General features: G+C 39.0%; 1 protein-coding gene and 1 long non-coding RNA gene across 4 annotated transcripts in view; one reads left to right on the top strand and one right to left on the bottom strand.

Moving 5' to 3' along the window:
• The window catches only part of LOC103279589 (uncharacterized), a 111,746-nt gene that overhangs the window by 77,384 nt on the left and 20,634 nt on the right, over positions 1-13,728 (bottom strand). The window lies entirely within an intron of this gene.
• Positions 6,205-10,935, top strand: LOC134296160 (uncharacterized). Of its 3 annotated transcripts, none has more exons than XM_062970339.1 (4): positions 6,205-6,274; positions 6,895-6,969; positions 7,239-7,397; positions 10,275-10,935. In XM_062970339.1, the coding sequence occupies exons 2-4, from the start codon at positions 6,958-6,960 to the stop codon at positions 10,806-10,808; spliced, it is 705 nt and encodes a 234-aa protein (XP_062826409.1). In that variant the 5' UTR covers positions 6,205-6,274; positions 6,895-6,957; the 3' UTR covers positions 10,809-10,935. The 3 variants fall into 3 exon arrangements, with proteins under 3 accessions (XP_062826409.1, XP_062826410.1, XP_062826411.1); XM_062970340.1 differs by having other exon boundaries at positions 6,895-7,058; XM_062970341.1 differs by lacking the exon at positions 6,895-6,969 and having other exon boundaries at positions 6,213-6,274.

Below are 13,728 nucleotides of genomic sequence, written 5' to 3'. Positions count from 1 at the left end.
ATCACTATAGCTCAAAAAACGAGGAATAGAGAAGCCCTGAATTTTCCCCACTGACAGTGATGTTCTCCCTATTGCACAATCGCGACTACCATTAACGAAGTACGTACAAAGATTCATAAGTTTTTTTAAGTTCCGAAATGCTTACCCCAAAAATTGAGAAATAACTTTTAAAATGAAGCACCAGTGTCCCCTACTTTTGAACACAGTTTAGAACCATTTTTATAGATTGTGCATGCCTACTGTCTTTCAATATAAGAAACATGAATTATCCATACATCCCTTAGGGGTGCTCAAGCCCAACAAGATCAGGGAGATTCTGTGTTTCCCACCTGTGCCAAGAGGACTATTGGGCACCTCCTCCTTATGCAAGGTAATGTTGCCCGATAACTTGTTGGCATCACACATATGTTGTGAAGTAAGGATAGTATAGAACACATCCCAAAACCCTTTGCCAGATAGAGGGGTTCTGTCACAATGAGTGGTTTCTTGGCTATAGATTTTTCTGCATTTTTCAGGAAATTTTACCAAGGTCCCAGGCTGTGCTTCAAAGGACCTGTAATAACAAAATGTTCACATCCAAACATGGTAAACACAGTTGCACAGCTACGCCACTTCCTTGGCATTCTGAGTTTTTGAAGGTGATGAAACCACAGTAGCGATGGCTAGAATACAACAGATATGTCTTATAATGGATATGAATGAACACACTTAAGAGTCTATGTGGTAGTCATGGCTATTAAGAAATCTTACTGCTTGGTCACCATTGTGTCTGCTTAATTGGTTGATGGTATCAAAAAGGACCAAGATTCAAGACAAGCAAGAAGATTGCATTTCCCAATCTGTTTCTTGGCATATCATTGCCTTACTTTGCTTATTACCTTTAAATTCCCATATATTTTAAAGTCCTACAGGGCTTGGTTCCAGGTTACCTATGGAATCACCTCCTCCCATATCATCCACCCTGTAAACTCAAGTTCTTTATTCTGGTCGACCTCTGGATGGAAATGCTCATCCAGAGGATTTTTTTTCTTCAGTTGCCCCTGGACTACAGATGACCTATTGAAATTCAGACACTGTTTAAATTCAAAACACGATTGAAGACTAATCTCTTCTGGAAGGCCCATCCAGATGATTTTAAAATTTTGTCCAGAATTTAAAATTCTTAATTTGTTTTAAAACTGATATTATGTGTTTTAACTTATTTCTGATGCATATTTTAACTGATTTGTGTTTTTAACAAATGTTATCTGTTGTATTTTAATCAGTTATTGTTTCCTGTCTCCATTAATGAGGAGAGGCAAGTCAGAAATAATAATAATAATAATAATAATAATAATAATAATAATAATAATAATAATAATAATACCTCTACTAGGATGACAAGTTTCTTTCTGTCACCAAATGGTACCTGAAACCAGCTTGAAATAATTCCAAGTAATCTGTAGCATACTAGCATAGTATTATTCTAGATATATTGCTTTATTTTGTTTATTAGCTGCCAGTATTTATAGATTGTTCATATTCTAAAACTTCTAAGCGATATATAAGCAATACATAATAAAAGTGTAATAAAATACAGTACACCAACTTAGAAGTGACAGTTGCATTGCCATGACAAGTACAAAATTACTTTTCTAGGAACACTTGTTGAAACAAATGAGTTTTCAGCATGTGCTTTTCTCATTCACATTGGGAAGGTGTTCCAGAGAGTAGACTCTAAAGGCAATATGGCAGTAACTCTAAAGGCAATATGGCAGTAAAAATTCCAGTTCAAACTACCATGAAACTTTGAAATTTTAGGTGCCACTAGGAGATTATGTCCAGCAAGAAAGTAAATTATATCCAGTAACTGGCAGTAAGTAAATTTCCAAATATCCTAAATATAGCTCTCACATAGATTAGGTATAGGGAAAATCAGAATCGAGCCCACCTGTCCTGTCTCTGGACTGCTCCAAGACTTTACACCTCTTAAATGTGAAAAACATTGCCTTCAACAGTGTTTCCCAAACGCTGGTCTTCCTGGTATTTTGGACTTCAGCTCCCAGTCTCCCTGAACATTGGCCAAAACAACAGAGTCTTCTGGGGGTTGAAATCCCAAACATTCAGTAGACTATAGTTTGGGAATCACTACCTTAAATGTCAAATTGCACTTCCAGCTGTGATTTGGTATTTAAATAGAATTTCACCCCACAAGCCTGTATCAGACAAAAAAAAAAAGAAATAGCATTTTTAAAAGTAAAAATAAGCAACAACATTGGGAAAATTCTAAAAGCAGTCTAGAATTAAAAACAGGGCGCACCATACTCAACCCGTATCAATAGGACCAATCCTTTGATATTATGGAAGGTCAAACTTAGTTTACCCTTGCGTGGTTTTCTTTCATTACATGACTCTTCATGTCATGTAGAGTTGACATTTATTATTTGGCAGAAGCTGGAAAGAGTTCTCATCATGTCCTCATTAAGAGCAGAAAAGTGAGCAACATGCAGCCGATCGGCTCCCAAACAATTATATGCTCCCGGAACTCCCAACTACTAGAAAAATTTAAATGAAGACTAATACTTGTGGCAACTTCCAGGAGGTGAGACTCTTTTAAAAGCAAGATATGTGTACTACCCACACTTTGGGCCCTTCCACAAAGGCATAAAATGCAGCCCAAAGCCAGCAAAAAATTTAGCAATTTTGAGCCAAATGGAGGTCACAGAAAGCACCCTCGATCACCTCCATGGCAGAATATTCGTCCAATGGCAGGGATGGGATAAGCTCAGTTTTCCACCCTCCCTGGAGCCACCTCCCCTCCTCCAAAGCTGCATTGCTGGCTGAATGACAAAGACTCAGGATGTACAGAGCAGGTAGCACTGGTAAGGGGGAGGTTTCTGACATTGGGGGGCAGGATGAAGGCACTGGGGGCAGGAAGGCACTGCCATCTTACCTTCCTGGGCTGACTGAGCCCAGAGAATGCAAGATAGCTGTGGATCCCACATTAGGATCTGGGGTTGCAACTACCCCAACATGGAATGATCTAGAATGTAGCAGTCCTCACTGCTCCAACACTGGGAAAGGTCCAGATCTTCTCCAGTGCTGTTTTGACCCAGGGTCTAGCCAGATTAAATGGTTTATCCCTGTTTCAATCTCATTAACCTTGTGTGTTGTATGGATACACCATGCTAATACAATTGCTACACTGCATTATATGGTAGTGTAGATTAGGCCTTTGTTTTCCTTTAAAAAAGCAGTACTAGTCTTTCTGAAAGCGGAAAGTGCCTGTCTGATTACTCTAGTTTTTAATGGAATGGGTAGTGTAGTTTAAAATGGTTCACATGAAAAAGGGAATTCCCTGCACAACTTGCAAAGGTTGCCCAACCCATTCTAGAAGGATCACCATCCAAATTGCTGTTAACAGCCTGTACCAGAGATAGTTATTGAAGGTTCCATACAAGATCTTTTCCAGACAATTCCCACACATCAATATTTTTTGTAAAACTGCCTCAGATCCAAAGCCAAATTTTCTTCCAGATGTTTCCTTCCATGGATTAGCCATGAAAATGAGTCAAAGGTCTTCCGCGGTGCTCCTTGGGTGTTGTAAGACTTGTTTACCTCTAGATGCTTGGAGAATACTTGCCACTCATTTCCCAGTAGCCCTGACATTTTGTCAAAGTGATTTAGCTTTGTTTGAAGTGCCTACAATGATATTCTGGGGTTTTGGAATAAAGGGCACAGTGTTGACTACGAAACAGAATCACATTGTGTTCTCTCACATTCATTGCTGCTGCCTTTATGTGTGGGCTCATCTTCATTGACTCAGTCAAAAGGCTCCACACAGAAGAAAAAAGTAATAGAATGCAAACTTTGATCCACACAAAATAATTAGTGTTGACACTTATTTTTTAAAATTATATGAGCTGCTGCTTCTTTGCTCAATTCAGTTGATACACATATATGTGGACACATAAACACATGTCTAGTGATTATTTTTCTATAAATATAAGGAGGAAATTTATGTTATTTTGCTCTGATATAGCTTGATACCTTTGGTAGTTCATATCTACTTGGTGGCTCTTTTTGAAGTGTTGTATGTACATTTTTGTTGGAATTATGTTGTTTTAGCTCAGCCAACACCTGCTTCTAGTCAATGGGGTAAATTATTCAGCCAGCTGCAAACACACATGGAATAGTTTGAAATTTATTTCCAAACATAAATCTGGCAGTTACACTGATTGAAAACAAAAACAAAACACACAACAAGCCAAGACTGTGTTACTGACTGGGATAACATTAAAATATTTTAATGTTTACCCTGCAGGCTGGTTCATGTGAAAACCCCTACACAGAGCCTGGTTTTTTTTTTTCAATCTTATATGGAAATTTACATTCTTTGAAGGCATCCACCACACACTTCTTCACAAATTCCAACCCAGACGGAGTAAGCTCTGTCTAAAAAACTCCAGCTTACTGGGTGTTAGGAGCAATGCTTTCTGTGCCTTTCTTGGGAGAGAATGGCATAGCTCTTGCAAAAAAGGTAGAAATGAGTCGCACAACCATATCAATTTCCATGATAGATCAGAGGATACAGATAGGGCCTTCTCCTAATATCCTGAGCAATTTTGGAAGAGGCTGGTTGTGCAAATATCATGCCTCATTCATATTTTTGTCCTTCAAGTTAACATTGATCTATGGCAACCCTATGACTGACAGATATTCAAGTAACTCTCTCCTCAACTACCCTGCTCAAATCTTGCAGACTCATGGACATGGCTTCTCTTACTGAAACTAGACTTTTGGAATGTGGTTTTCCCCTTTTTCTATTGCCTTGCACTCTACCGAGTATTATCAGCTTTTTTACTGATTAATTTGCTCTCATGATACAGCCAAAACATAACAGTCTCAATTTAGTTATCTTAGCTTCCGCATAGAGTTCAGGTCTGATTTTGTCTGTGATCCATTAATTTGTTGTTTAGTAATTCCCAGTATCTGTAGAACTATTCTCCAGCATCCCAAATTCTAAATGAATTGATTTTCTTTCCATCAGCTTTTCTCTATCTCCAGCTTTCACAATCATACATTGTAATGGCAAAGACAATGACATGGACCATCTTTAGTAATCAATTATATATATTTTTATCTTTCTAGATCTTGTCTAGTTCCTTCACAGCTGCCCTTTAAAATCCCATTCTTCTTCTGAATTCTTGATTGTAGTTCCACTCTGATTTTACTAGTGCCATTTTCCTTTTCTGGTGAACTTTTTGCCATTTTTATCACCACAGAAAAATCATTCAAGGTAAAACAGGGAATGGATAGGAAATAATGAAAAGTCATTTACTTCCACTGCATTTCACCTAAGCACACCTTTCTCGATGTCTGAATCTCATCCACGATTCAAAAGAAAAAGGTTTGCTGTCCTATAAGTCTGCTTCCATTCTTTTCTTTCTTTTCTTTCTTTTTTGCTACCTGCATTTTTGTTGATGTGTTGCACTGAAGAGTAAAACTGCCTATTGGACATAATTAGTAAATAATTTATAGGATATAAACGTCAAAAGGCAATTAAACTATTTTAAAGCAAAAACCATTCAAAACAACAACACTGTCCAGCATATGCACAGCATATACAAACTCTAAATACCTAGCAGAATAAAAAGGGCTTTTTTAGTACTGGAGAGAGATAATAAGGAGGGTGTCATTATTGTCTCTGGGAAGGGAGTTCTAGGAGCAACCATTGAATAGAACCAGCCCCACAAAGTTTACAATAGCATTCAAAATGGAATCACCATCCCAATGACATGGGAGCCACCAGCCACCACAACCTATATGCACATTAGATCAAAAATGTTTACATGTACATTTGTGTATGTATGTGTTTTCTGATGTATAGTGACCCCATAAGTTTTTCTTAAACAAAGAATACTCAGAGTTTATTTGCCATTACCTTCCTCTAAAATATGGCCTACACACACCTGGTATTCTTTGAGGATCTGCCCTTCAAATATTGCCATATGTGTCAAGAGAGGAGAACTAATAGTTCCAGAAGAAAACTGTAATATAGGAAGCTCAACAAATGACCCATAGGGCACTTTTTATATTGATGGTAATGTGAGAAGCAGTGAGACAAGAAAGAAGGTCGACATTCTGATCTTTATCTGAGCCTCATAGCAGCCAGTTATGTCAGAGCTCTCTTGGAATCTTATTTATGACCTCATCAAAGAGAGAAAGCAAACTGCCTCTCTGAGGCCATGCATGAATCTTTGCGCTATTCACAGGGTGTGCTGCTTGACAGAAGGTGAGGCAGGTGGTAGGTTGGGTCCCTTAGGGTCACCACAACTGCAAAAGCTGTACTGGAAAAAGAAAGCTGAACTTAGATTCAGATTTTTTGACAAGCTCTCCCTCCTCTTCCCTGTCTCGCTCTCACATACTTTATAGAAAGAATTGGGGATTGTCTAAAGGACTGAAAAGAAGCTATATGAACAGAGCCCTTTTAAAATGGGTTAAAACAACCACATCACCATCTTCACCTCAAGCACTGATTCTAGCTTCCCACAAAATGTGTAGGGTTTTGATACACTGAAATCTTTATAAGATACCTTGAAGTATTCTTCAAAGAAATGTTGCTTGGAAAATAGCCTTTAACTGGAAAAAGACAGAAAACCCATGCACTTAGGTGAAGATTCTTCAAACACTAGAAGATAGAACACCATCCTTAAGAAAATATTTCTTTATATTTGTTTAAAAAGCACTGGTATATTTCAACTGTTATTACAACCGAATAGGGAAAGCATTCATTGTAGTTGTTAGGAACTGATAGAAAGAGAATATAAAACAAAAGAAATGTTCATTAGAATCATATATCAATTACATGTATGTTCAGTACTATGAACATGTTTTGCTTTCCTTTTTTTACAGGCCAGGGGTGGGACCTATCAGATGTTACTGAACTACAATCCCGACCTTCCCTGAGCCCTGGCCATGCTAGCTGAGGTTGGTGAATGGTGGAGTTGGAGGAGAACAGACTTCCCATCACTAAGATCAATTCTCATATTCACATGGCATAATTCAAACAAAATTAGGTACATTTAGGCCTCACCAGTTTCACTGAGAGGAGGGAGAACATGCTCAAGGTGCGGGTTTGGTCAACTACACAAACATACCTATGCTTCAACATGGATCAGTCTGCTTTGAAGCAACATATATCATCTGATCTTCCTACATGGTTTTATGTATGCTCATTTTTGTCTCCAACTTAAAAGATGCAGAAGATGGAAAACGAGAACAACACAGAAACTCAAGTAATTCAGCATGGAAGTGACTATACAGAAAAAAAGTATTGCTACTTACTGAGAACAAAAAATGGGATTTGTCCATGGAAAGAAACAGTGGAGGTTAAAAACAAGCTAGAAGCAAATGAGGTACTATCCACTCTAGTTCAGAATTAAAAATACAAGCTCTTCCTACTTCCATCTCTCTGTCTAATCAATCAAATCAAGTAACTAATCAGTTTAAGCTGCTGATAGTGACTTCTGCTTGAATCCTTAAATTCTGTTCAGTCCTACAAAGCCTGTATAGATGTCTTTCATATGTTTTTCTCTCTTAAGAACAATTATTAGTTCATTTCTGTGTGTCTTTCTGTGCTGGTGTTTGTGTAGATGGATGGATAGATAGACGACAGACAGACAGACAGACAGACAGACAGACAGACAGACAGAAGGACAGACAGACAGACAGACAGACAGATAGACAGCAATATTAGTAAAGGTACTGCTGCTTGACAGAATAGGCACCTACCCTAATAGATTATACTCTATTAGAATAGCATCCATGTATTTCAGATTCATATCTCATTCCTTCCTATAATCGTTTCTTTAGAGTATTGTCTACACTGTGCTATAGCACACTGTTACTGAAATCAGCTATCTGCCTCAAGGGGACAGTGTAGGTTTGTTGCCCAGCACGCCATGCTACTTTGAGAGCCAGGAAAAATGTAATCAGGTTTGAAGGCAGTAACAGAAGTTTTATTCATCTGGCTCGGTGGTTCCCAAACTTATTTGGCCTACTGCCCCCTTTCCAGAAAAAATATTACTCTGCGCCCCCTAGAAAGGGGATGTGGCTTAGAGGGGTGGGCATGGCTCCTTCTCAAGAGGGTGGGGCGGAGCCTCTCCCCTCATCCAAGATGCAGGGCTGGGAGGGGAAGAGGGAGGTGGGAGGGGCCACAAATGGGCAGCCAGGACTGGGAGGGTGGAGTTATAAGCTCTGAGGCAGGGCTGAGCTTCTATCCCTGTCCTGCAGCACCTGCCCGGACACAGGGGATGGGGCTAGACGAGGGGTGGGATCTCTTCCAGAGTTCCTGATGGGGCTTAACCTGTCTATCCTGCCCCTGTGTTCTAACAAGCGCCTCAGGGGAGGTATACAGAGGCCCCCACCCCTAACCACGCCCTTTAGTCCTAAAAGGCCTCTCAGGAGAGGTATAGAGGCTCAGCCCTGTCTCAGGCTCTTATTGCATCACTTCTACCCCGTCCTTCTCACCCATCAGGGGACTCAGGGCGGCTTACAATATAAACATACACATCAAAAAACAGTTTTCATCAAATTTAAAAATCCATCAAGATTAAAAATTACAATAAAATTAAGAATATACATTAAAATATACATAATTATACATTTAAATATACATTTAAAGCGCTTTCCATGTCCAGGTGGGGTCTGTCAGTAGGTCATATATTCATATCTCATTTTTGCTGCTACTCATGCTCAAATGCCTGGCCCCATAACCACATTTTTGTTCTCTTTCGGAAAGACAGGAGGGAGGGAGCCTGCCTGACTTCACTGGGGAGGGCGTTCCATAGGCGGGGAGCCACTACTGAAAAAGCCGTCTCTCGTCCCCGCCAGCCGCACCTGTGAGGCTGACGGGACCACGAGCAGGGCCTCACCTGACGATCTTAAGCTTCGAGGTGGGTCGTAGTGGGAGAAACATAGCGGGAGGCCCCACCCCCTTCCCTAGCTCCACCCTCTGTGTCCCAAAAAGTGCCTCAGGAGAGGTATAGATTCTCAGCCCTGTCTCAGGCTCTTGGAAAGAAGCCATGCCCACTCCTCTAGCTCTGCCCCCTGTGTCCTAACAGGCACCTCAGATGCTCAGCCCTGTCTCCGGCACTTGGGAAGAGGTTCCATCCCTCCCCTGGCCCCGCCCCCATGTTGTAATAGGTGCCATCACTGTCCCCCTGGATCGCTGCAGCACCCACCAGGGGGCGGTAGCACCCACTTTGGGAATCACTGATCTGGCTAGATGGATGTTAGAGCACCATAGATGCTCTAAAGAGCTGACATAACATAATACAGTGCAAAGCATTTTATCCGCTTTGGCAGCCATTCAGAAGTCCTGCTCTCTCCCCTGATTGACTCTGGAATGGTCGAGATAGCATCTGAGCTGTCATTGGCTGGGGACTCCCTGTAATGGGAGTCTCCCTTGTGGTGGGAAAAATTGAGAGCTGCTATTTGTCCATTTGAAGCTGGAGCCATTTGGAAGATCCTCCTAGGAGAAAAAGGGCAAGACTTGGGAAATTGTCTGAAATAGTCTAGGATGGGATTATGGGGTTTACAGCAGGTGCCAGAGACAAGAAACAAAGCTTATGCAAATACCTTGATTACATCTCTACGATCTGAAGAGAAACCAGAGTATAATCATCGGCCATCCCTTGTGTCCGAGTATTGTGATTACATCTCAAAAGAGGCCTTGCTTCCCTGAGGGGATTCCATCTTAGCTAGATATCAGGTTGGTTTCCTGGATGTTCAGCCTCCCAATAATTTTCCAAGCATATTTTATATAATTCAAGTTTCTGTGGATGCTCAATACTTGTGCATATATGAGTCCTCTCCCTTGATTGTACATTAATAAACAAAATATATGTAAATGGGTTCTCTTCCAGTAGCAGATTGGAAAAAATAGTTATTTCAATACAGTTATGCATAGTTTCCTTAACATAGAAGAGGGGGAAAGAGGGAGATTGGCCTAAGGAAGCAGATAATGGAACCCCTGAAGTCTCATTCTTAACTGCATCTTAAGGAAAGTTCCTGTTCTCTCTGTCTGGCCTGAGGGGTTTCCTGCCAAAGCAGTTTTAGATTTGGCAAATGATTAGATAAATCCTCCCATGAATGTTTGGGGCTGGGTTGGGCCTCAAGGCTCAGCTAAGCTCTAAAAATATGAGACTGGAACAAAATCAAACTTTTTAAATTAGATGACAGGTCAGTAGTGTCTGGTTTCTGTTTATTAACCTTGTGCCTATTTCTTCCAGGTTGACCAACAACCTTTTAATGAGGAAAATGAAATTTCACCACCATTAGCTAGTCAAGAAACTACTCAATCTCTGTCACCATCAAGAGAAGATAGTGCTGAGGAATTCAAAACTGAGCTGACCTTTTTTAACGATTTGGTGTTCACAAATGACCCAGTGTCCCATATTGAATACTTACCTTATTACAGAACCTACACAAACCTTGTAGAAATCTCTTCTTGTAGAAATCCAGATGAACAGCAGGAGAATGCAGATAAAGATGGACTTCAAAGCAATGGCTGTGCCTCAAAGCTTCAATATGAAGATGAACCCCTTCATGACTTAGATAATTTTACTACTGGATATTTCCCATATTATAGAACTTGTGAGGAGTTTTTCAGCAACTCAGATCTTCCCAGTAACATATATAATACAGCAGAGATTGAGGAGGTTGGAGGAAATAGTGCAGATCAAACAGACAGTGAAACTGACTATGAAATTGGAGGTCTATATGAAGATATAGTATGTTACAAGCAAAGTAGTCAATCTTCTTAATTTGGAACTACTGAATGTGGTACAAACTTTATACAAAGCTTTATGAATGATGAAAATTCTTCAGGCCTAACTAAATTGCACATATGCAAAAATATCAAGAGAAAGTAAAGACATTATGGAAAGGGAACCATTTGGATAACTGTGGAGTTGAAGGTCATGAGCATTGGTTATTTAACATTTTCTTTACTCCCTTGACAGTATTTATACCTGCTATATTTTTTAAAATAGAGGGATATTTTTGGTTCATATCTAGTAATTCTTAAATATTATAAGGAATAATAGATATAGTTGTTGGGTTTTTTTTAAAAAAAAAAAGTCACAACAATGTCCTGCTTACATACACCAGAAACCCATAATTCTATAATCTATTGTTTTCCTAGATTAGTAGACATCCTTTCCAAATTAAGTATTGCTGACGTATTCTCTGGGCTAAATCCCATTGTTAGTCCTGACTAGAGTAGACTCAGTGAATCAGTGGGATTTACCCCCTTGTTAACTCAACTGATTGATCAATTGATTGAATAGATCTATTCTAACTGGGACTAACCATCAGCATGTCCACTGTTGTTCCTTAACATCCCTTACCATTGTGGCCATTTTTATTTTCAGAATTGTCAAGAAAACTATGACATACTTTAGGAGATCAGCTGGTGCCTTAGGAGTCCTCAACTCACTGATTGGTTCTCTAATTGATCCCCGTGACTCCCTATATTTTAGATGAGAGTTTAAATGTGAATCAAAGAGTTTCTTCCAGTGGCTATTTTCTGTATTATAGGAAAAATAGAAAATTGCTTCTCAATCCTGTAACTTTAAGCAATATGTTTCGCAGTAGAGATGGTGGTAAAGGGTGTGGTATTGAAATGGAAGGCACTGGGGAGAGAAGTAGAAATTACAGTAATAGTTGTGCAGTGTGTTAAGCCACTGGGACTGAAATCATAGGTAGAGGTTTATGAATCCCTACCATTATACAAGCCTAGTCATCATTTATATTTAAATCTTCTTATAAGACATCATTATGCATATTAAGGGGATATTTAAAAAAGACTAGGAGAAATGTTCAATGAACTTTGAAAAATGGAGAACAATTGGAGGAATGAAAGGAAGAGAATCAATGCAAAGATGAAAAAGCTCTATTTTCTTTACCCCAACCCTACAAAGCGGAAAGTGCACTAAGCTTTCAAATGCTGAAGAAGAACTTTGGAATAAATGAAACAGGTCCTAAATTTTTTATTCAAAAGCTTCCTCTGATTGTTAATAACTGAACACATTTTAAACACACTATTGTTACTAAATGTTTGTTAAAAACCTAACCTTTCTTTGTTCCACAAGTATTCTGGTTATGAAAAGCTGAGGTGGAAGACCTTTTGCTGAAATAATAGACAAATATTCAAAAGGAATTAAACTTTTTAATGAGGACATGGAAGAAAATATAGACCAAAAATGAAAACGATAGGGTTATGCTTAGTTCAGATACTTTATTTATTTATTTATTTATTTATTTATTTATTTATTTAGCTATCAGTAATCCACCCTATATTAAATCATAAGTCTTTGGCACTGATAGGAAACAGAACATCAGACTCCACTTCTTTTCCCATTCTGCAATAAAGAATTACTTATTATATGGCTTTGTTTAATAGCAGGGGGAAAACAATATTCTATGCCAGTGGTGGTGAACCAATTTCTCAGCCCACAATCCAAAACCAGCTGTAAGGCAAATGGGTGAGCGAGAAGGAGGAGTGGGTGGGTGAGGGGGGCAAGCATTGCGTGCCACCACTGTTCTAGGCCAACTCTTGTACAAGCCCTATTGTGGTATGTGCATGATTATGGGCCAGGTTCTCATTCCTTAATTCCGAAAAGATCCTGGCATCTCACCAGAATATTTTTTCTCCTCAATTTGATACATTTTTTTCTATTCATCTTCCCCTCAATAGAGTTGGAATGATTGTAACAAAAGTACAGCAGCCTTCAATTTCTATAGACAGTCCATCTGTTGTCAAAAGTCTCCTGAAGTCCTAGTAAATGTTGTTTACCCGTATTCTTTCTTATTTATATTGTCTCTCCCTTCTGTGTGCTCTCTTTCCTTCAGTTTTTCTTGCTTTATTTCTTCCCATGAAGAATTTACTCATTTTCTTATTCTCCTAAGCATTATCATTGTTTCTGGGTTGTTTAATTTCTCTCCTTCTGTTCTGTACCTCTTTTTTCCTTTTCTTTCCACTCCCTTTCTTTACTATTCCCAGACACTGTGTGCAGCTGCTTCTCTGAAGGCTTGTCTCCTTCCTCCAAGTCTCCTGCTGACACATGGTTCATATTGCAAGCATTTCATGTTGATCGTGGGGAACACCACTCATGATATTGTTGGCCAATCCTCACAAATACTGTAAAAATGATTATTTAATGGAAAATTTGCTGTTCACTAGTCAATCTGCATCTTCCCAGAAAGTTATTCATAGACTTACATTCCTCACTGCCAGTTTTATCAAAACATTCTTTTAAAAATTACAGGAAAGGAGCAATGAGCCATGAAAATATCAAGAATAAAAATTTAGAAGCCTTCAAAACATTAGTAATGACTGCTGATTTGATATCCACTCTTTTCTGTGATTTAAAAACCAGAAACATATTGTAGCAGGTTGTTTAATGTGACTGTAATAGGTGAATATTATTATACATTACAGATGAAAAAAGTCCATATTTTAATGTAGCAAAATTTGTGTAGTCCTCCAGAAAAATCCCAAGTAACATAATATATGTGAGTAATCACTTGTTAGTCTGCACATGTTACTTCAAAAAGCTTGGAGCAGAAGTCATCTAGCTTTCCGATGGCCTTCCACCAAAGCATCTTATAGCATTTTGTCTTGTCAATCATTCTTTAACCTGGAGGACATAATGAGGATAGCTAATTTCTATGATGTGTTAA

This window comes from Anolis carolinensis, chromosome 2 (genome assembly GCF_035594765.1).
Source record: "Anolis carolinensis isolate JA03-04 chromosome 2, rAnoCar3.1.pri, whole genome shotgun sequence".
NCBI lineage: Eukaryota > Metazoa > Chordata > Lepidosauria > Squamata > Dactyloidae > Anolis > Anolis carolinensis.
This window is presented reverse-complemented; position numbering and strand designations above follow the sequence as displayed.

Excerpts from the sequence above, each read along its gene's own strand:
- LOC134296160 (XM_062970339.1), top strand. Across the intron at positions 7,398-10,274 it reads ACAAGCTAGAAGCAAATGAG|GTTGACCAACAACCTTTTAA; the intron begins GTACTATCCACT and ends TATTTCTTCCAG.